The sequence below is a fragment of the Hakea prostrata genome, chromosome 6 (genome assembly GCF_041222555.1).
Source record: "Hakea prostrata isolate BN-2017 chromosome 6, UWA_Hpros_2, whole genome shotgun sequence".
NCBI lineage: Eukaryota > Viridiplantae > Streptophyta > Magnoliopsida > Proteales > Proteaceae > Hakea > Hakea prostrata.
The window spans coordinates 33,306,009-33,329,193 of record NC_142605.1 but is presented as its reverse complement, the minus strand read 5'-3'; the positions used below and the strand labels follow the sequence as shown (position 1 = coordinate 33,329,193).

At 37.6% G+C, this 23,185-nt stretch overlaps 1 protein-coding gene across 2 annotated transcripts; it reads left to right on the top strand.

The window, feature by feature from the left end:
- The first annotated feature begins 237 nt into the window (after positions 1 to 237).
- LOC149013440 (P-loop containing nucleoside triphosphate hydrolases superfamily protein) lies at positions 238 to 21,721 on the top strand. Of its 2 annotated transcripts, XM_089157993.1 has the most exons (16): positions 238 to 1,470; positions 1,600 to 1,683; positions 1,846 to 1,919; positions 2,023 to 2,056; positions 3,275 to 3,333; positions 4,400 to 4,514; positions 4,624 to 4,661; positions 6,903 to 7,000; positions 7,887 to 7,942; positions 11,587 to 11,839; positions 11,982 to 12,097; positions 14,281 to 14,337; positions 16,216 to 16,281; positions 18,624 to 18,698; positions 20,561 to 20,629; positions 21,052 to 21,721. In XM_089157993.1, the coding sequence occupies exons 1-15, from the start codon at positions 1,336 to 1,338 to the stop codon at positions 20,594 to 20,596; spliced, it is 1,296 nt and encodes a 431-aa protein (XP_089014119.1). In that variant the 5' UTR covers positions 238 to 1,335; the 3' UTR covers positions 20,597 to 20,629; positions 21,052 to 21,721. The 2 variants fall into 2 exon arrangements, with proteins under 2 accessions (XP_089014119.1, XP_089014118.1); XM_089157992.1 differs by lacking the exon at positions 21,052 to 21,721 and having other exon boundaries at positions 20,561 to 21,042.
- Positions 21,722 to 23,185: the final 1,464 nt, after the last annotated feature.

Genomic DNA, 23,185 nt, shown 5'->3' with positions numbered 1-23,185 from the left:
AAGTCCCACTAAATATATGAGGTTTTAAAATGACTTAGAGTGAGAAAGTTGCTTTGCCACATCACCAAACAAGTTTTCTTGAACTCTCGCTTCCCCCCCACCCAAACAACGAAACAATCTACCATTTTGGAATTTAAGGGAAAAGTAAAAAATCTACATTTTTTCAAGAATTTTACCACCTCACATTTAAACAAACGCAGAGTTCAGAGTTCGGAGTTCGGACTTGCATATTTGTGATTTCCAAAATCTGTCTCGCTTCTTTGATTGCTTCCACTCCCCTATGTGTGTTTTTTCCCCACAACAGGCTTTCGTCTTCGAATGCGATGGTGTAATCCTGGGGTCCGAGCACTTGCACAGAGAAGCCTACAATGATGTCTTTGCACATTTCATTGTCCGTTGCCCTTCCACCACTGTTGAAACCCTTAATTGGGACGCCGAGTTTTATGATGAGCTCCAGAACCAAATTGGTGGAGGAAAACCAAAAATGAGATGTTTTGGAGTCTGTTTATAGTCTTCTTTCAGATTTTGATTCCTTCTTCTTTTGCCTCAAGGAATGGTTCCCTGTTCTGTTGGTTTTTAGGTATTTTAAAGAGAATGGTCGGCCTTCTTCCTCAACTTTGAAGTACCCCCAGAAAAACGATTCTGATGGAGCTAAGCTGATTGATGCAATCCAGGTTTGGCTACCAATTCTCAAATAATCCAAGTTGTTCCATCGTTTGGTGATGTTCTCTCCGAATTGGCATTTATTGACTACTTCCAACATTTACTCATCATCTCCCCTTGATCTGCACAGTGCCAAAGCTTGTTTGCTTTTTTAGGATTAGAAAACTGAATGCTACAACGCCGGCCGGCATCTTTGTGGGAAGAGGGTTTGAGAGTCAGGGGTGAGTAGATGAGTGGTTTGGTTGGACGGTTTGGATCAATGAACCTGATCAGTTCGATTTTTGGTTTAACAACGGATTGAGTGGTTAAATTGGGTTAACACTGGATTGCATGGTTAAATTTTTCAACGGTTAAGATCTATTTTGAAACACGTGGCATTGTTTGTCAGCTTGCCGCTAGATGGCCGTTGCCTTCTAGGGCGCAGAAGATTTAAACCCTGTCTCCACAGTCGATCGTTGATGGAATGTGACGTGGGGCATATAAACTATAAACACGGGGCAGGTAGATCGTCCTTGTATGATTGCCACGTGTCGTTGATACGGTGGACATGGTAATAAAATAAGCTTGGGTATACAAACGCAAGCCAAGTACGATTGCAAAAAACTGATGTAGCTTCACTCTGACACACTGTTCCGAGGAGGAGACGAACCAGACAGAAGAAAACGAAGGAGCATGAAGGGGAAGGAAGTTGCTGTATCATCGGATCCTTCATGCAACGCCGAAGAAGAGTCTAACGAGAACGAGCAATCTGTGCCTGCGTCGAGATTCCCTGCTCGGAACGCTTCTTCCAAATACGATTTTGTCAAGGTCTTTAATTTTTCTCTCATCGTTTTTTCTTCTTCTTCTTCTTCCTTTTTGTGTTTTTATTTCAAATCATCCACAAATCATATTGTTATGTATTCATTAATGGAGATGTTTGGTTTTGTTGGTGATCAGGTAAAGGTATGGTTGGGTGATAATGCGGATCACTACTATGTTCTGTCCAGATTTCTTCTTAGTCGAATGTTGACTGTCACCAAGGTAGAGATAATCCACTAATCATATCGCTTGAAGAAATTTCTAATACCTACGTATTCTTATTTTCTCCAATCTCCAGTCACTTTGTTGAGACTCGAGAGACAGTACTTTTATGATACTGATTTATCGGACTGGGAATAATTCACCTTAAATTTTTGGTTTCAGATCCCTAATCATGTTGCTATTAAAATTGCTCTGGATTTAAAAAAGCTGCTTATAGACAATAGCCTTCTGGACGTGTATCTCTCTCGCTCTTTGTGCCCTTTTTCCTTTAAGAGTATGTGTCAATCTTCATGTTATGCTGATCGACAAACTAAACATTGCTCGCTGATGATTCTGCAGCTCCCAGTCAGATTTGGAAGCCAATCTATTTAAGGTATTTGAAATTTAAGGTTTTTGCATATCTCAGTTTGTTGTTTTAACATTTCAACTTTCATTGTCCCCCAAAGGTATGATTGCTATATTGCTTCTACAGATAGTTTCACAATTTATAATTTTCTCATGTTAGTAAACTAGAATTGAGGTTGAAGGTTTAACCTCAAAATTGCAATACTAGTGTTCCAACTGCTAGTGTGTAAGGTTTGAGATAATAATTTTCTGTATCATTTCTATGTTTATGTTCAGATTCCCCCCCCCTCTCTCCGCTCTCTCTCGTATATCATGCTTTGAGATCGCAATGCAATTTTACTGTCTAGGATGGCTGGATGCGTTCTTCATGCTTTGACCAGATATTCTATCTCATAAGTTACTAGATATGGACCATAGTTGGTGATTAATGTGTCATTAGGTCTCCTTTTTCAAGCCAGTGAATCTATTTTAATTGAAATTACAAAGGCATAGTTAAATGTTTCAGCTTTACTGTGTCATTTTAGGTCGTCCCCTGACATTTTGAATCTTTCAGCTTGGAGTTCATATAACTACTCTATTTTCTGGCTTCTCTGCAACTGACAAACTATGTCACGGAATTTACACTAATAATTTCCTACTGGTGCTACGCCTAAGTTTTATTAGATGACACATTTGTGGTCCTATCATTCAGGATGTTGCTGTTCATTCATCTTGATATCCTTATTTCAGTTCCATCAGCTGTCTTTTCCTTGCTGAAAGTACTGCTCATCTGCTAACATCTTGTCATTTACCCCTAGGTTTCACAAGATGCTTCGAGAACACAAAACTTAAGAGACATGATTTTACAGCCCCACCTGCTTTTTCTTTGTTTTACCATTTATGTTCGTCCATTCCTAATCAACTTGAAAGATCATTTCCCTACATAGTGGTGATTGAACCTAGTGGGAAAAAAATGCCCTCTTCAGTATCTCTTTCTTCCCGTTCTTATGTTTTCCCTAGAAAAACTTTACTGCTTAGTGTGTGTGGACACCTTCATGATCCTAACTTGTCATTTATTTTCACTCTTAATAAATCAAGACTACCATTAGTGAACGACTTACCCCTACTTCATGTTGTACATGGTCAGCACTTCTCCCCTGTGAGGGCATTGTTACATTAAACGGTTCATAGTTTAGCAAATATGTGACATCTGTAAGTTTTTAGATTCAGGGAGTGATCAAATACAACTTATGGGGCTCTTTTGCAGCTTATGGAGCGGCGGGGATATGGGCAAGAATACATTAACCGTTTTAAGATGATGACCAGGTCAGCAAGATTTTCAGGATCTATACATTTTTTTTCCACCTTTTTCCTTTTCCTTTTCCATTTAGAAAAATAAATAAAAATAAATGTAAGTATGTAAAGTAAAAAATGAAAGCTTAATTTATATTTACATATTCGTATGTTGCTTCATTCTTTTGGACCCTTGTGGCCATTCTCATTCAGTTGGGATAAGGCTTGGATGTTGTCGTTTGTTATATGTACATCGGTTTATCAAAATGAGAACATACTTTTGGGCAGTATGGTCAGTCTCAGAATGTGTCCTGGTTCAGGGTTGTGGTCTGTGAATTTCTATGGACCTCTGTACTGTGGGATCACAGCTTAATTATTTAGTTAATTTCTCATTCCCGTTGTAATTAGAATTATTGGGCAAGGTTGTCTTTTAGTTCCATTTTACCTTTGTTTTTGTCATTGTAGTTGGCCTTTTACTCTTAGTAGGCATACTTCTAAGAGTTGGTTCTCAGATCTATATGGAGGCTAGCTGCTCAGCATAGGGAGAATGTTATTCTGTTCAGCCTTGCCATCCTTTTCTTCTCTTCTTCTTCCCACTGTCACTGTAGAAAGCTTTGTTATTATTCCATTGGGTTCCAGAGTAACTGACACTAGCCCATTGCTCTGGACCAAATGCCTGAGCTGTCCCATTTAATAAGTGGAGAAAGGTTAAACTTTATATCCTTGAAGATAATCCTGATTCCGGAAAAAATTCCTTTGATGGGAACCAGGCTGATCACTGCTTGAGTGGGTTCATGCTAGATGACTAAGACCCTGTCTCCACTGATTGAATGGGTTCATGGTAGATGCTTGTAATCTCATCTCCTGATTTTAGTTTTTTTGCCTCTTTACTGTTTCTTATGATTTCCACTCTGACACTGGTGAACTAGGTTGGACCCAACATGTCAAATGTGTTGATTTTTCCCATGTCCTTCTACTCACTTCTTTAGGTCATCTCTTATCATGATATAAACCTTTTCAGTTCACGGACGGGTATCCCTGGGAAAAGTTCTAAGGTGATGATCTGTTTCCTAATGCTGTCTTCCATGTGACTTCTCAGATTTCATCACCAAAGAGTACCATTAGTGATCCTTGTGTGTGGAACTGCTTGTGTTGGGAAATCAACCATTGCCACTCAGCTTGCACAAAGGCTAAACTTACCTAATGTTTTACAGGTCAATCTGTTTGGTATCTCTCTGTTGACTTTCTTGTTCTGTAATTTAAAGAACTTTATTCGAGATATGGTACCGCCTCTGACATTTGATGCCCTCCAAAATGTTGCAGACTGATATGGTATATGAATTACTGCGCACATCAACAGAGTATGTTTAGTCAACTTACTGATGTCTTGTGTTCTTTTTTCATGTAGTTTATTTACAATAAGATTGATTCACACTGAAAAGTCACAATGTGGATATGAAGTATTAACATGAAAAAAGATGCTTTCTTTCTACATTGGTTTTGGAGTATTAGACATAGTTTAAAATTATATATGGGTAATTTTCATCTGAACCCGGACCTCTGAGGTTTGGTCCATGTCATTTTTAACCTCAGATAAATGACATCTTGCATCTGCCTCCCTTGTGGTATGAAAAAAGAACAATTAAGGACACGAAGTCACTTTTTAAGACCAAAATACCCTTATGTTTTTCCAATAACATTAACATGAATTCAGATTAGGTCTCTATTGCGGTCCAACTAAAACTAATATTGTTATATGAATATTATGTTAGACATGAATTTACCATCATATCCTTACCTAAAATTAAAAATAAATGAAAGTACAATTTTACTTATTCCCAAATCTCAAAAACCATATGGGGTGAAGGGGAATTAGTTACCAAAAAAAAAAAAAAAAAGGAGAGCGTATGCTACTGCCCCACCTTTCACCGGTCACCACCACCGGCAACCCGCGAAGGGGAGGCCCTCGGTGTTCCATAGTCCCCTTTCTCCCTTGTGATGGACCATTTCCATCTTATTCGATATCGGGGGAGACCTGATACCCACGGTGATATATATAATATATATAAAAATGATGCAATAAGGGAATGCTAAAAGGGCCGAGCAGACTGCAAGTCAAGAGAGAAGATGATTTCCTTTGTCAATCACTCTTGAGGGATTGGAGCTGTTCTTCGATTCTTTGAGTAGACTACACAGAGAGGAGATAATTTCATATACCAGTTAAAGGGATCGGAGCTATTTCCAAAGTTCCCCTTTAGTGATAATCAGATTTTTTTGGGGGTAAAGATTTAATAATCAGATCAAGAGTTGAGAGAAGCCAATTACTCAAGGCCTCCCTCTTTATAGAATGAAATAGGCAGCAATCCGTCAAATTTTGGCTTCCAATACAAATTTATTGATACATTATTATTTCAGGTGGAAGGATAAGAAGAGATTGGGTGTGCAGAAAATGAGGGCAGAGTGATCGGATAAGCTTCCTATAGACTTTGGAGTTCTTCAGGGTGCCTACGCCTAATGGTAGGCTGCCTGTGTAGAGTGCTCCACTATTATGGTTCCTCAACCCCAACCCTTGAGGGTTTTGTTTCTTGCATCAAGAACGACGGAAAAGGCAAATCTTAGTCAACTTCTTCAACAAAATATCATATGGTGGTGTTTGAGCCAAAAAAAATATAAAAATATTAGATGGTGGTGGTGGGTGTATTTTGGGGGGGGGGGGGGGGGGGGGGGGGGGGTTTCTTTTCCTCGGGGGGGGGGGGGGGGGGGGGGGGGGGGGGGGGGGGGGGGCCCCCCCCCCCCCCCCCCCGCCGCCCCCCCCCGATCCGTCCGATCCGAAGTGAAGGTGATCAGCCGTTATGTTGGCATTGGCACTTTTTTTTTTAATTACCGTACCGTCCTCTTTCAAAAAAAAAATTAAAAAAAAAAAAAAAAAAAAAAAAAAAATTGTCGGATGGTTTCGATCGATAATGCGGGGGCAGGTGGTAGGTGAAGGAGGTCCCCCTTCACCCACCCTATATGGTTTTTGAAAATAGGGTATACAATAAATTTGTAATTTCATTTATTTTAATTTAAGGTAAGGAAATTATGGTCATTTCATGTTTGATATTAACACCCATGTTTCACTTGGACCTAAATGTAATTTTAGTGACAATAAAGATCTAATCTGAATTTACTAAAACTTTTTATTGAAAAAGCATAATGGTATTTTAGTCTTGACAGTGATTTTATGTCCTTAATTGGTCTTTTCCCATACCACAGGGGAGGCAGATGCAAGTTGTCATTTATTTTGGGTTAAAAATGGCATGGACCAAACCTCTGGGGTTCAGTTGAAAATTACCCAATATATATGGGTAATTATGGTTACAATCAGTAGTTCTTTTATTAAATCTTTTGGAGTTTCTTTATTTGATTGTATTCTATATAGGATGTGCTTCTTATCCCCTTAAGCATATCTTAATGACTACTTGTTTACAGCTTGAGTCCAATGCATTCCACTCATGGTAATTGTGCATAACCTATTAGTCCTTTTTTGTTTTTCTGTAGCATGGTAAACTTTCTTTTGATGAACTACGAAGTGGATCTTATATATCATATATTCTACGCAGTGCTCCTTTGCTATCAACTCCTGTATGGGCGCGCGACTTCAACTCATCTGAGGAACTTATTACTGAATTTTGTAGGGAATGCAGAATTGTTCGTAAAGGTAGCCTAGTTACTTTGATTTTTTGTAACTCTAAGCTTTTCCTGTACTCCTGTTCAGTGTTTTCACAAACCTTAGGACGTGGGTGGTGCAAATGCACTCTGCTTGTTAGAAAAGCTGTCTACTACGCCTGAACATCTTGGTGATTCTGATCATCTTTCCATGAACAGCGGGATTATTTGAGGAAAAGAACATTTTAATGTCCATTGCTGGTTCTAATTCTTATGAAATCCAGTCTGAATGTTTGGATAATGATCATACTCCATGATTTAGATTATATCTGTAGACGGTGAACTGATCAAACTATTTTGAAACTGAGTGAAACTCAAGAACTTTCAATTAAGGTGCTGGATCCCCAACCTCTGAACTTTCCCCTGGTGTTACAAAATTGCCTTTCTTAATTCTTATGATATGGTTTTTTCAAATTGTCTTTACTTTGGCCATCCAAACATCTACTCCATAATACCTGATGACAATGATGTGAGAGCTAGGGTGGTCTTAACCCTGCAAGTGAGAGGAGAGCTTGCAAGAAAGGGGGGTTTGTGATTAGGTCGGTTATTAGTCCCACAACTGTTCTATCGTTGCATTCATGTGTGGAAATCCTAGTACACGCAAAGGATGAAAGTGCTCCTATTATACATTAAAAAAGATTTGGGCTGGGGCTCTAAATCCTTGGCCCACTCACCAGGGAGGGGGGCTGAATTAGGAAAAAGGGAAGAGTAATTGCCTTGCTAATAACACTGACAAGTTGGATCCCCAGATACTATCTGTTGCTGACATTGGGGTGCAGTCTTTTTTAGGAACATTTTTCATACTAACTGATGAAGTTAATCACTGAATCTTGTGTTCTGCTTCAGAAACGGTTATGACATGGTTGTATTTTTGATAGGTTTGGCTGGTGATTTGAAGAAAGCTATGAAAGATGGGAAACCTATTATAATTGAGGTGTGGTTCATAATCTAGTTGTCGTTTGAACTTTGAAGATGCCTACATTGTATTATAACTTGTGGTTAATATTTAACATCATTTGTCTTTTCCATCCTCATTTTCCAACCTATTCCTTTTATTTCTTAAGATTGTCTACCCTACCCGAAGCAACCCACTCCTCCCTTCCAAAAGAGGGAAAATAATATTTAAGGCCTTATATGTTATCATTGCAAGGAGGTTGCACAGATACATTAGTAGGATTTATCTTGAACAAGTTTTGCTTAGACTAGTTTTACTACATGGAACAGTGAATATTATAGGATCATCTCCTAGATCTGCTAGATTACTTCACGACCAATTTTCAACAAACAAACTTGACATCTATGGCATATGCTTTATATAGTCACAGCCTCCCCACCCCTGGCAAAAAAAAAAGGAAAAAAAAATCTTTTCTTTGTTTCTTCCCTGGATAGCCTATGATCCTGATTCCGCTGACAAAGAAGGATAAATGTTATATCTTTTCCCTTCTGTTTATAGAGAGGCAGAAAAGGAAACGTGAAAAGGGACTTTGAAGGAGACACTATTGTAATGTGGAACAAGACGACACCCAGCATTAAGAAGGTTGGTAGGAGGTTCTAGGGGAATTGAAGGGTATATGCCAGATTTGGGGTTGCCATGATGAGGTCCAAGTGGCCATTAAGACTGATAAAGCTAGTTTTAAGAAATGGAAAGGACAAAGGAAGTAGAACAAAGAGGCATGAATTTGTCAAAAACAAAGCTAAGAAAATTTCGGGGAAAGCAAGGGCAAATAAATTTGAAAAATATTTGTTCTGAACATGAAGGAAGGGGAAATGCTATCTATAAGAAAGCAAGGGCAAGTAATATGAAAATATTTGTTTTGAACATAAAGGAAGGGGAAATGCTATCTTTAAGTAAGAGAGGTAGGAGGACTAAGGATTTTAACTATGTTAGATGTGTTAACAGTGATGATGATTGATTTATAACAAGGGATGAGAACAAGGAGAGATGGAATGAGTATTCTTTTTTTATATATATATATATATATATATATATTTTTTTTGGGGGTCATCTCAAGCCAGTCATAATGACTGGGGCCCGTAGGCCCCGGGGGGGGGGAGTGTGGAGGGATGGAGGTTTGAACCCATGACCTCCTTGGACTTATTACCTCTACCTATGAGGTTGCCACTATTGTGCTAGAAGCACATCTACTATTCCTACAGATTATTAATGATGATAGTTCAATCAGTTGGGCATGGGAGTGCTGCGTTAGTCATAATGACACCACGTGACATATTTTTGCAAACTTAAGAGTGCTTAGTGCAAACTTTAGAGTGTTTAAAGTAAAAGAAACCTTAAAAAAATACCGTGCCCTGACAGCAATTTTATAGAAGTGTGGATGAGTTTAGGAATCTGTGATTTATCTTTTTTAACTAGGTAGTTCAATAGTATTTTAACCACAAAGAAAAAGTTAGATGAATGTTTAAAAAACATCATTTCTCAATCTACAAAAATGAACGTGATTTCCAGAGCTGCAATAAGTATAGAAGCATGAATCCAATGATCCATATTATGAAGTTATAGGAGAGGTTTAGCGAGACTCAGGTGAGAAAGGTAACTACTATTTTGGAGGCTTGATTTGGTTTATGCCTGGGAGATTGATGACTGTAGCTGTTCTTTTTTACTTAGAAGACTTGTCGAAAGATATAGAGAGGGTAAAAAGGATCTCCACATGGTCTTTGTTGACCTAGTTATAATTTATGATAAGAGTCCCTAAAGACTTAATCAGTTATGCACTTAAGAAGAGAAGGTTGTCATGCAAATATGTGGACATAAAACATATGATGCTGTAGTGACTAGCATAGGAATTGGTCTTTTTTGGGGTAGTGTAGGGGGTGGGGTAGGATGGGGGCAGTGTTGAGGGTTTCATGGTAATCAATTCCCAATTACAATAGGGTTACATCAAGTATTGGCCGTAAGACCTAATCTATTTGTGACTGAGATCTTGGTACCCATTTTCTTTTTTCCTGGTAAGGAACTTCTAGTGGGGAAAATAGCGATCGTTGGCTTCTACTCTTTGAGGGAAGCCTGTTTTAGGAGTAATAAATTTATGTTTAAATACAACTTCTTAAAAAACAACAAGAACTCCTAATTCATTTTTTCGCATTTGCGCCCTTGATTGGAAGTGAACTTTGAACCCTTAAGGTAAAATAACCTTTTTCTGGTGAACTCCTATTCTATAGCATATTTGAGTGCTGTAAGACATAATTGGTAGTAAGCAAATAAAAGATTCAACAAACATATGAAGACACATTAGTTTTAAAAATAATTGAAGACTAAAAAGTTTCTAGGAAACCACAAGGTACAACAAAAACACTTTTTTGGATGAATAAAAGACTTCACTACCAAAGGAAAGAAGGGAGGAGGGAAATACAAAAGAGAACCAAGAGGGCTCAACATGCGGCAGCAATCCTTACAACAAACCTAAAAGGGCACACAAAGAGAAAGAATACATAGCACTTGGCGACAATGGACCAAAAGATAAGGCCAAGAGCCCAACTCTACTAAGCCAAACCTAAAAATGGTACAAAACAATGTTTACAATGCATATTGCATATTACATATTACATACATCCAACAGATATACGGTTTTTATACTAGTCTGAAGTGGTGAATATTAAGGAGTTGGAGATTCTACAGGTGGTTATTTTAGATACCTGAGCTCAATCGTAAATAAAGGTGGCAAAGTGGATAATGTTGCCTAGAGGGTTAAATTAGGATGGATGAAGTGTAGAAGGGCTTCTAGCCTCTGGAGTGCTGTGTGATAGGTCTATTCTGTTCCAAAGGAAAATGTTTTATGATTGCCAAATGACTGGTTATAATTTACAGTGTAGAATGTTGGGCAATAGAGAAGCATCACATGGATTAAGTAAGTGTAGCTTGAGATAAGGAAGTGAGATGGATGTGAAAAGCTGGAAAGAACAAATAAGGATTAACCACATCAGAAGTGGCTCTGACTCATGAAAAGCTACGGTAGTCATCTGAAGTGACTTGGCCATGTTCAATGGAGTCCTTAGGATGCTCTAGAAAGGAAGAATGATTTGGTTCAAATTGAAGGAACTAAAGAGCCAGGGACAGGCCTAAAATGACCATAGGAGAAGTGGTGAAGAAGGAAAGACATGCCATGTGCCCTACTTAGACCTTGTGTCATGTATGGTCATTGTAATCATGGCACCTAGGCCATCCAAGGCATTGGTGACGGTTAAAAAGTATGGTGGCACCAGAAGGTAATCAAGGTGCGTTGACACCAAGATAATGCCTTGACATCTATGTTATGGCTTCGAATGGAGCAGACCTGAGAGCCTTGATCACTGTGGCTAACCCCATTTAGTTGCGAGACTATGTTGTTGTTGTCGGATAGTTGACTGAAAGCCAATCTGCTGAGTTGAATGCTACTGTTATTCCCTTCATTTTTCCTATTATTTCATTTTCACTGATGCAGCTGGGGCATAGTTGAATTCCATGAGAAAGAAACTATGTAATAAACTTTGTGCATTACTATTGAGTGTGCTGCTTTGCTATGTGTAGTGAGTGAATGTTTCTAGTCATCCATAGATGAACTTATTTCTGTCCAAGTATGGCAGGGAATACATTTGGATCCAAGTATCTATTTAATGGATGGTGAGAATAGTGTATCAAATAAAGTTCCTACAGAAAAAGAAGATCAAGGACCTGCTTGTGTTAACAAAGAGGGTGATATAGAAGCAGAAAAGGAATATGGTTCAAAAAGTACGTGTGGAAGTAACAACTGCTCCCCTGGTTTGGATGATCGGGTGACAGAAGTCTCAGAGTTTGTACAATCTCTTGACTTGGCTGGAAAACCTCCTGAGAATCAAGGTGATATGCTTCTCTGGATAAAATGACATTTTATGTTGCTTTTTAATTTTTTTTTAAAATTTCCTGTTTTGGATGCTGAAAATAAGTGAATGGTATGCAAATTAGAATAAAGCTTTTCCTTCTTGATGCTCCAATCCTGCAGGTGAAACTTCTAAAGATACAGAGGTAAAGACCAATCATTCTATGAAGAAAGAGAAGTCTGCTCCTGAGCCTATAATAATACCTATTGTGCTGAAGATGGCTGAGTTTGATCACAAGGTATATCTAACTACAGGTTTCTTATTTTGTACAGTTTTTCATGGTAACTTAGTTTGCTATCTCGGTTGCCGTTTCCATAATAATTTGTTTTATAACAATTTGGTATTTCACTTGTTGAGTTGTGTTTGAGAATGAAATGGGGGAAATTTATTTATCATAGGAAGGAAGAGGTGGTGAGTTTTTGTGCTGTACTATCTGTTTCTACGAAAGTATCTGTGCTTTCACTTACTAGGTTTGCTCAAAATTTGACTTCACTGAGACCATGAACAATTGTTATATTTTCTTCTTTCCCCACTAGCTTGTGGTTGGTTTTTTAAGCTGATACCTTGGGTATGTGCCTTGAATCTTGCGCTGTGTACTCAGCCATGTAGCTTATGCACCTTGGGAACCTTCTGTGCGTGTGTAGCTGTGGTTGGACTGTTGGATTTTTCTATTCTTGCAGATACTGTGATGTGAACCAGGATCCAGGGTTTGATTCATTGAAGAAATGCCCTAGATCTAGGTCCACCCTCAGGATCCCCCTTCAAGTGAATCAGCAGTCAATTAGGATTTAGAATACCCTACAGTTGAACGAAATAGACTGGTTAAGGGGTTCTAGGGTTGGTACCTTGTGTAAATAAGCATAGAAGTTAGTGATGTCAGCACTGCAGATGAAAAAGTGTTGCACCATATCATTGTCATTCTTGTCTTGGTTGTCTGTGCTGATTTAGTTTAAAGGATATATGCCAATTTTGTTGCATAATGGAAGAATACGATTCAGCTATCCTGAATAGTTTCGTACATGGGATTGTTGATAATTTTTTCCAAGTTTTCTTTTATATTTAGCACCAATTATTGAATATGAATAAAATCGACATAGCTACATTAGGATGAGGGCCAATATCCAGGATCTAATAAGGAACTAACAGACAAATTAAGGTTTCTAAACCCTGCAACTAGGGTTTTCTAGGATTTTCGGAGTTTTAGGGTTGAAAGGGTAGGTATACAGGGTTCGGGCAAAAGGGTATTAGGGTTCTTGAACTTATATCTGATCTTTGCTGTTTTCAGTTTGGATTCAAATTCACGGGGTTAGGGTTTTGGGAAACTTAGGGTTTCAATATCTGGGGTTTCTGGGGATGATTAGGGCTGCTGCTACTAGGAGTCGAGTGCTAGGGGAGCTGAGGGGGATGATCATCCTACAAGGGGGTGGGATTTGGTGTAGGGAATTGGGGGATATGGATTTTAGAGTTTTGGGGGAATACGAAGATGTGCTCCAAAAAAAAGGGGAAGGGAGAGAATATTGGGGTGTGATGGAGGTAGGAGATGGGGAAAGCAAAAGATGAGTACGTATTGATTTGAGGGGTTTGGAGATGAAGAATTGCTGAAAGAGAACACCAAACCAAGCTGCCGCAGTACCTTCCTACATTGGGGTATCTCAGAAACCTTAGTCGAACCTCAATCTCTGCTGTAACTCTCTCTCTCTGCAGTATTTTATTCATCAAAACTGATTTGTTACAAGCGTAAGGCTGCGTACTAGGACTTAACTTCAAAACAAATGTAAAGAGGATGTCTATTTTAAATAGAACTTAACTTCAAAACAAATGTAAAGAGGATGTCTATTTTAAATAGAACTTCTATTTAAATAGAAGTGCTACTTAACCTAACATAGATTGACTCAAATAACAAAAATAAAAGTAGATCTGAACTCCTAGAAAGTTATCGATTATAATTAGGCTTTGCTGGCTGCAGTAGATCTGCCCCAAAACTACCAGAATATCCCTGGAGCTGAAAATATGCTTTCGTGCTGCTGGGCAGTGCCATGGACTGCTGGCCCTGCATAAAAAACACTTGGGGGAAAGCAAAATTTAAAATGCGACTTGAGGTTAAAAGCAATCATGTGTATTTGGTGACATTTCATTCCTTTGCAACAAATTGTATTTGTGTGATAGAATATGAAACAAAACTAATTCTCATCGGTTTTATTCATCTGTGACATGGCAATTTACGACTGTGCACATCGTATTTGTGAGCTTTAGGCTGAAGCTAACTTTCCAAAGCAGTGTGCCCTACACCTGTTCTACCTTACAATGATTTTTGTGGTTCTTCTCTTTTCATATTTCTTCCTAGGCTCATCCGGGTCAGGCAAAAATAATCTTATTTGCAACCTTTGCCCCTGCTGTTGATTTACTTTTCTCTTGTTGCAGGCATTACTAGAGGAATGGATTTCTACAAGAACATTTGGTGATTATTCTCTATCACAGGTACTGTAGATGAGGCCAAATAATTGTTAGAAGATTAGCATAGTGCATCTTGGGTATAACACGTGATTTTCCATTTACTTTTTCAGAGGTCAGCATGCAGTTTTGGTATTTGATTGCTGGCTACTGTTTAGCAGTCTGTATGAAATGGTAACTCTCCTGGGAAGGATCTAAAAGGAAAATTTGATTGTTAAGAAGGATCATGGATAGATGACCATTCAGAACAACTTTTATCTAGTCTTTTACCCTTTGATTAGTAAAGTGGAATTCAGTTAAATGAGCCCTAAGATATAGAACAGAGTATCTTATACAATAGGGAGTCATAAAAGACATAATCCGAAAATGTAAACCGCTATCTGATCTGAGGCAGATTGCCCAAGCGAGAATCAACAATCAGGAAATTTCTTCCTTTAATAGAACTTGAGACGCTGTGCATTAAGAATGATTTCTTCCTTTAATAGAACTTGATACACTGTGCATTAAGAATGATGTACCAACATGCTGAACAGATCAGAGGACAAAGGTGGTTTCAGAATAGTTTTTGGTACCATATTTGACAAATGGGAATTGAGTCAATCGAGCCTGGGAAAAGTGGGTTGATGTAGTGGATGCCAAGTTCCCTCAAAGTAACCAAAAAGCCCCTGCATATTGGAAGTATGATAGAGGTCAAATGCAACTTTGTTGAGATCCTGTCCATCTAAAGAGATTTTTTTTTTCGTGATGCTAACACTGGATGTTTGAGTGAAGGTAAACACTAGACCTGGTCAAATTTTTATTGATTTAATGAAGCACCTGTCAGTATGCCAAGCACATTGATAGTTTGTTCTTGCTATCATTTGAAGATTCCAAGTTCTGTAGACTTATCCCCAGTTAGTCCTATATGCTTTTGGAGGGAAGAGAATGTGGTGTAAACCTTGTTTGATCTTCTGGAGTAGCTGGTTTCAGTTTCCTGAGTTCTACCTCACACTGCTAATTCTGTTTTCATTGAAGACCATTTTTTGGAAACAGCCTCTGCAAAAATCAGGGTAATGCTGCAGACGTTATGACCCTCCTAAACCCTGCAGCGGTGGGAGCCTTGTGCACTGTGTACATCCTTTTTTTCTTTAAAAAAAAAAAAAAACTATTTTCAAAAATGGAAGAAAAAGGAGAATTGATGACCTTTTTTTGTTCTTCAAAAGATCACATACCTAACAAGGACTTTTCAATAACTCAGACGAATAATGACTTGAAATAAAAAAATAAAAGTAATTCTAGGGTGCCACAAACATACAGACCCAACTAAACTCTTAAGTGGGCTCAACTTAAAAATAATAAAATTACCAAAATACCCTTATAGTTAGACAAAATTGGCCAGGTTGCTGGTAGGTTGCAGTGTACTGGTTAGTCCCTGGGCCCTCTTTGGGTGGTCCTGGATCTGGTTCACATCAGAATTGGGTTGTAATAACTTAACCATAATACCTCATTGTAACTTCTGGTGTCATCCTTGCCCCATCCAACCAACACCAAACCCCCCCCCCCCCCCAAAAAAAAAAAAAAAAAAAAAAAAAAGGCAGATCTTTGGTCAGGATATATGCATCTGCCAGTCCAACCTTGGTGCAGACTCTCTTTTGCATATCCTGGGGATGCGTGCACAGGGTTTGGGGTCTGGACCAAACATTTGATGTTTTCCATGGATGGACCTTTTTGGTCAAGAAGTAGATGCTAGATTCTTAGCCAATCAAATGTTTGGTCTAGATATTCTCGCTGTATTTGAATCTTGAGTAGTGGAAGGACGTGGTTGTGTCCTAATGCATATTTATTTATTATTCTAGCTGCAGGTTTGTCTTATTTCATAGATGGGCTATGCAGTAAATTCACTATTTACTCTTTCATTTCTAACAGGATCAAGATAAGCTTATTAACAACCTAAAAACTATTCAAGACTACCTTCGCTCTTTTGATTCACAGGTATGTGCATTTTTGGTTTTACTTTAGTTTGGCATACATAATTAGCTAGTACCATTGGTGATTGCCAGATGGACATCTACATGAATCTAACTGGTGTCAGACCTATTTAAGCTCTAGCAGTTGAGCTAGTGAGGATATACCTCCTACATATTTTTGAGTTCTGTTAATAGTAGCATTAACGTAGTGACTTAAGTCCAGAAGATGATGATGGGGGTAAAACTGTTGCTAAGGTGTCTCCAAATGTATTAGTGTCATCAAGTTATGCCAACTGAATTTTACCTTTCCTATTCTCATCGGTGTCCACATGAAGAAGTTTTTTCTAATCATTCAAGCTTGGTTGTTAAGGTACTTAGTGATCAAAAGCATTTGAGATCCTTCCTAACTGTTAGGTGCTTGGTAGAAACCTAAGCAGTCTAAATTGCGTTTCAGTAAATTTTAAATGTCTGTTGGATAACTTAATACACACGAGTTATAGTCTAATAGCATAACAAGTTTAAATATTCATAGAAAATAAATTAATTAATACCATTACAACCGTAGAGAAAAATATTTTTAAATATAAAGAAAAAAACTGTCAAAACTTCAAATTTGTAAAGTACTTATTATACCAAGGTTCTAAACTTTATTTTCCTGCTATAGTATGCTACAATATGTACCCTATATCGTCAAGAGTCACCATTAAGTCACATCAACTAATCCAAAATCAACATAGAAATAGAAGACAAGAAAACTGAAGAAGCAAGCTATTCGAAGTTTGAAACAACCAAAACATATATTGGTTTGTATATTCTTGAAATTGGTTATTTTGAGGTATATCTAGTCTTGCATTTGGTTTACACAGCTAGTAATTAAGCTGCTCTCCATTTAGAGAGATGTTATTTTTCTCTTAAGAAATTTGGTTGATCAAATGATGTTAACTTTTTACATGTGACTTTTTATATTAGGTAGAGCTTGAAACAAGCTTTCTAAGAGATTGCTTATATTTGATTTATCTTGAAGGATTTATATCCCAGTCAAACATTGTTTGGTGTATGTGAATGCTGTCAAATTTGCTCTAAATGAAATTATTTTTTAGATACAATAAAATAAATATTTATTGAAAAAAATAGATATATTTTACCATATGTTTTTTTTAGCAATGTTTACCTTACTATTTATGGAATTTTCTGTTTTGAGAAAAACCTCATCATTATAAAATGAGTGTAACCAGAATCAATTAAATTCTGTGATGCCTGTCACATCCAAAATGCGGTGTACGTGTGATGGTTTATAGAATTTGATTCCTGTTACTTGCAATGAATTTCTAGTGACAATAAACAACTATATTGCAAAAAAGTAACTAAACTCTGAGAGGTGACTTAAAACTTTGAAATTATGAGTTAGTGCAAATCCCAAAATCTCCATTTTCTTTCTCTGGACCACTTGCATGCTTCTATTTGGATTTTTTTTCTTCTTTTCCTGGGAGGTGTTTGGGGGTGGGAACAAAACCAAAACTATAGGAACTTTGGACTTTAGGTTTATGAAATAGAACATGAACAATGTAATTCTTTATCATTAGAGTATTGACATCCATATGAGCTGCTTCTGTGAACATATAGATCATCAGTCTTATGATGCACAAAGTAATATCATTAGTCCTTGATTAGAAGGTTATGCTTGTTATTATAGTCATGTTGTAGTTTTATACTTAATTGGTTCGTCATGTACTACAATTGTTTCTGATGGTATGTGGTAGACCCCTAATAAAACGCATCTATACAAGGAGGGGCAGAATGGGCCTTTTGGAAATGGACTTCAAATAAGTGATTGGCTGGTTCAGCAACAGCAGTTCTGTTGTTAGAATTTGGTACCTATCAGTATGTAATATGCATATCATAATGGTAAAATTTTAAAGGACATGTGATTGTCGAAGTGCCTGGGAGTTATTGTTGAAACGCTGCATGTACAGATGCAGGGTCCACAGTATCCTAGCTTTCCACATGCTTGTGACAGATACAAGAATGTATTGCTAATGCTCCCTGATTATGATATGGAGAATGTGGATGAAAGTATTGATATGGTAAATTGCCTACCATACAGGCATTTTGGTTTGATGTATGGTAGATGATTTACCCCCTTCATTTCCACCTTACTGGGAAGATTCTTACTCATTTCGTAGCCAAATTTTCAAAAAGTTGCAGTGTGGCTTTCTTGATTCAAACTCGGTTTTAACTTTAATGACTACTTTGTGCATAAGCCACTGCAAAAATTTTCAATTTGTTGTGTTGGGGGTAGTTGACAATTATTAGAGATGAGGTAAACATTAATAACACCCATACTTACCTGTTTTTCTCTTGGATTAGGGTCTGACAGTGGTCAATATTTCTGCAACAACATTCCCCCAGACATTGGATTGGCTTCATGGTTACCTTCTTCAGGTATAATTGGCTAACAAATTGGTGCTGCTTTGAAAATTTGGACTCTATTTATTTGATCTGTCCATCATGTGCTTCTCCAGATGAAATAGATGATTCTATCCAAACTAGTTAAATTACAATTATGTGCAGTTACGTGTTACCAAAGAAAAACACCATGTATCTGGGAAAAAAATTGAAGCAAATTATGCAACAAGGACAAATTATCAAGCCTTGTCCACTTGTCAAACATGGGGGCACACTTGTGAACACAAAGCTCTTAATTCATTTTTCCCACCCAAAGAGTTAAAATGTCTTTTTTTTTTTTTGGTTTTTTTTTTTTTTTTTTGGGGGGGGGGGGGGAGGTGTTACAGGGGAAGACTTTAAAGTGGATACATTGTCTTCTCTGCTGGCATGATGCTTATCCATGTTTGCAGTCACTTTAACCATTTGGAATTAAAGGGCTGACACCTTAAACAGAAATGATATTTCATTTACTATGCATAATTATTACATGGAAATTGGCTGAATTGTATGTGAAATGTTGGACCGTAGCACCTGTCAAAATATCTATTCCTACACTTATCATGGGCTTAATGATTCCTGATGGTAATTCTTAATGCTTATGTTTGGTATTTATTATATGATCCTCCGGTGGTGTTATTATTATTAGTATTATTACTATTATTTTTTTTTTTTGGTTCATTAGTATTATTACTACTACTACTACTACTACTACAACATTTTTCACCTTGTATCGTACCAGTAAGAGGCTAGAATTAATCGCATGCAACAGCATCTATTCTTTCTTGCTCTTCTTTGGATAAGCATGAAAGCTAGAACCTCTACGCTAGGGCTGTGACAGATAAGTGGAGAAGAAAGATACATGGAAAAGCAGTATAGAAGCTCGAAAGATCCAGCATCAGATCCATAGTTATTTTTTTCAGTGGGATCTGGTGGATGAGAGACTGAAATTTCAAATGATCTGAACTTAGAATTCAAGCCATGTTACCTCAGAAAAGAAAATTGGAGAGGAGATGATGTGTTTTAGCATTTATCTCCTGTACTCTAATTTAGCCATATTTAAGATAGAACCACACCCAATCCTGTTTTTGTTTTCTTTAATAACCAGTGAACACTAATTTGTTAATATATTGCAGACTCCATGAATTAGATATCAGCCTTGATTCCAAGATCCTTGCTCTTTGAAATAGTTGGTATTCAATGATGAGACCGAAACCCCGAATACTTTCTATGATCAAACGCCTTGCAAAAGCAAGCATGTGACTGTAAGGTCCTGTAGTACTGAATACAATTCCATGCTAATGTAAGGTGCTGCCTACACCAATGAGACCATCACTGGGAAAAAGAAAAAGATAAATGTTCAAAGTTGACTGAATGTAGCCAATTTTTGGTGGAGTGCACAATAGTCCAGAATCCAAGTTAAGTGAGCCTTGATTGAGCAACCCTTTATATTTCAGGCTTCAATTTCTCAACCAGGGATTACTACTAGTTGCTTTTGATGTGTTTTTTATTTATTTATTTATTTTGGTGTGGTTTGGTGGGGAATAATCGGCTTAGCGATTACAAATTGTTGTTTTTGAAATGTGTTTTTTTCCCTTCTTGTGTGGTGTGGTTGGGTGGGGAGTAATTGGCTTATTAATTTTAATAAGGGATTACAAATCCTGAGTCAATTTGCGTTTATGGCAGATAGAACTAGAAAATTTATCTATTTTAGGGCCTACGGGAGTTGCTTCTCTAAAGCTAGTGTCTTCAATCAAAACAAATTACTATTGTCTTCGAATGCTTTGTGCGGGGGATAAGTAGTGGTTTCTTTGTTATCTATCTTTGTTGTTTGAGATCTTACTGTGATGTTTTCTATACAGTGCATCGAACGAGGTATTCCATCCGAGTCCACTTGAACTCAGAAGAGACAGTATGCAAATTAAGCAGATGTAAGCCAAAGCTTTGTATCATTCTATAGCCTGAATCCTTCAAAGATTAGTGCCTCACATCCTGTATCTGGTGCTTATAATTAAGTTCTTTAGAAAGAGAAAAAAAGGGGGGGGGGGGGGGATCATTAATCTCTAGAGTGAATCAATTCTCTGAAGTTTGATGCAGGCTTGTGATTCTGTGGGAACATGACTTCTTTTTTCTGCCTGGTCTGTTTAATTTATTTTTCTGGAGATGTGGGGAGATATGAGATGAATTGTTGGAGAAAATAATTAGCAGGTTGTGCATACGGCCCACCAATTTGTGTATATTGCGTTTTCTCAAATGACCTGCTTTCCAGTATTACACTATTAGTTAACCAATGATAACACATAAATAATAGGCATTACATGCTTTTGAGGTAATTACATTTGGAGTGGTGCAGGTAGCGATTACAGAGGTTTCAGTTGGTTGTTTAAAGGAAAAGTGTCAGGTGGACCCCTAAAGTACAAACTATCATGTGGTATGATTCTTTTGACAGCTTGTGTGGAAGACTATCAGAGAGGTAAGAGTTCTTATTTGGGATTTAGTTGCGTGTGGTATTCTACTCCTAGGGTTAGGGTAAATTCAATGAAGCCCTTGGATCAGAATATTGCACAACTAAATCATGTCTTATTGGATATTCATTGGAAGGGGCCCTTGAAGAAACGGAGCTGAAGCCAATGTAAGGTGGGTTGAGTGATAAGATTCATACTTCTCAGTGGAGAGGTTGTGGGATTAAAAGTGGAGAGGTTGTGGGATTAAAAAAAGAACAAATTGCCCTGGCATTCCAAAATGGAAGCCTTAAAGCACTGATATTTTATTTTATGTTTAAAAATTACATAGACCTTAAAATTGGATTTTAATTAGATATATTTGTCCAATTTATCACTGAAAATCTTTAAGACATTGTTTATTATAGGGATATTTGCTAGAATAAACTGTAATTTAATTATTTTAGTGATAAATTGGACATATATTCAATGAAAATTTAATTTTGGGTGTCTTTATACTTTTTAAATATAAAGTGGGGGTGTCAGTGCTTTAAGGCCTCTATTTTAAGGTGCCGGTGTAATTTGCTAAAAAAAAATGGAACTAAATCGTTATTTGGAGGTTTTTGGCCCACAACACGATCAATCTTCTCTCCATTGATCAAACCCCATGGATTAACTGGGAGGTAAGGCACTCTCTCAGCTGCTCCGTATGTGGATTAGAACCCATCAAAGTTGACCAAAAATGCAGAGAAAATGCCTGAGGATTAAACCCCGATCTCTGTGCCTCCAAGTATTTAAAGATAGCACTCTAAATTATTCCAACAATTTTCCTCTGAGCAGCGTTGTAAATGGTCTGCTTTTTTTTTTTTTTTCGTATAAAACTTCTCTTGAGAAAGCTTAACTCTGAGCAAGGAACAATGATGGAGTGACCAACGTCCTCTCAAAAAAACGTGGCCTTTTTAGCCGAGGCGATACACAGGCGGTACCTAACTGGGAACATAAGAAACTTATAATCTACAGAGGACATACCCAATGAGTCGATGAGGCGCCCTCGCTACACGACTCATGTTGTAAGGCGGTTGAGGCGTTCTTAGGTGAGGCAATGATATTTTTTTTGGGGTTGAGGTAAATTTTAAGTGAAATTTTTAGTGTACATCTCATTCACTCTAATCCATTATAAATCTATCATATCTTATATAATAAAAAACTAATATTAGCCTACCTCAAGTCATACAACATACTACAAACTACACATAGTAGGTCCTAAATAAAAAGTAGCAGGAAGAAACCAAGAGAACAAGTCGCCTGTCGTTGGCCACTTCTTGCCGGAGTGTCGTTGTGGGAATCGAAGAGAAGAAGAGAGGAAAAGAGAAAGAGATTAGGATTAGAGTGAGAGTGTGAGATTCAAGTTAAGAACTTATTTTCTTTTGATTTTGTTTGTTTTTATTTTGATCACATGTAGCATCATTATAAATATGCATATAGGTTCAAACAATAAATACTTTACAATCGGAATCTAATAAGTAATTCAATATATGCCTTCAATTTGGCATCTTTCATGTGATTTAAAAAAGAAAAAAAAGCGGACGCCTTAAGGGTATAAGGCGTCCGAGGGGCTTGAGATGACGCCTCATACCTTAAGGCGGTTGCCTTATTGCCTAAAAATAAGGCGATGCCGATTTGAGGCGCTTCGAAGGCACCCGGACACCGAGGCGACATGCGACGCCTTGACAACTATGCTATGACTGCAGGCATACCTCCATTAATGGAATTTATGAGTTCAAGCTATCAGATTCAGCAACAATGGTCTGCTTGTGTGTGCTGATTTCTTGGAATAATAATGTAGAATTCTGGGGTAAGTTCTTCTCTAATAGTTTAGACAGAGGTCGTATACATATCATGTTTGTTGCGCATCGGGGTGCGAGATCGAGTGTGTTGTTTTCCCAACAATGTTTTTTTTCCCCTTCGGTTTCTATTGTTATGGGAAGATATCAACTTCAGATGGGTATTCAAGTAGTTTTCTTTAAATTTGCTTTTGGGAAAGGG

Bases quoted from the DNA above. Each gene is read 5' to 3' on its own strand.
- LOC149013440 (XM_089157993.1), top strand. From the start codon at position 1,336: ATGAAGGGGAAGGAAGTTGCTGTATCATCGGATCCTTCATGCAACGCC. The intron at 3,334-4,399 runs GTCAGCAAGATT...GTGACTTCTCAG, and splicing joins CGTTTTAAGATGATGACCAG to ATTTCATCACCAAAGAGTAC. The intron at 7,943-11,586 runs GTGTGGTTCATA...CAAGTATGGCAG, and splicing joins GGAAACCTATTATAATTGAG to GGAATACATTTGGATCCAAG.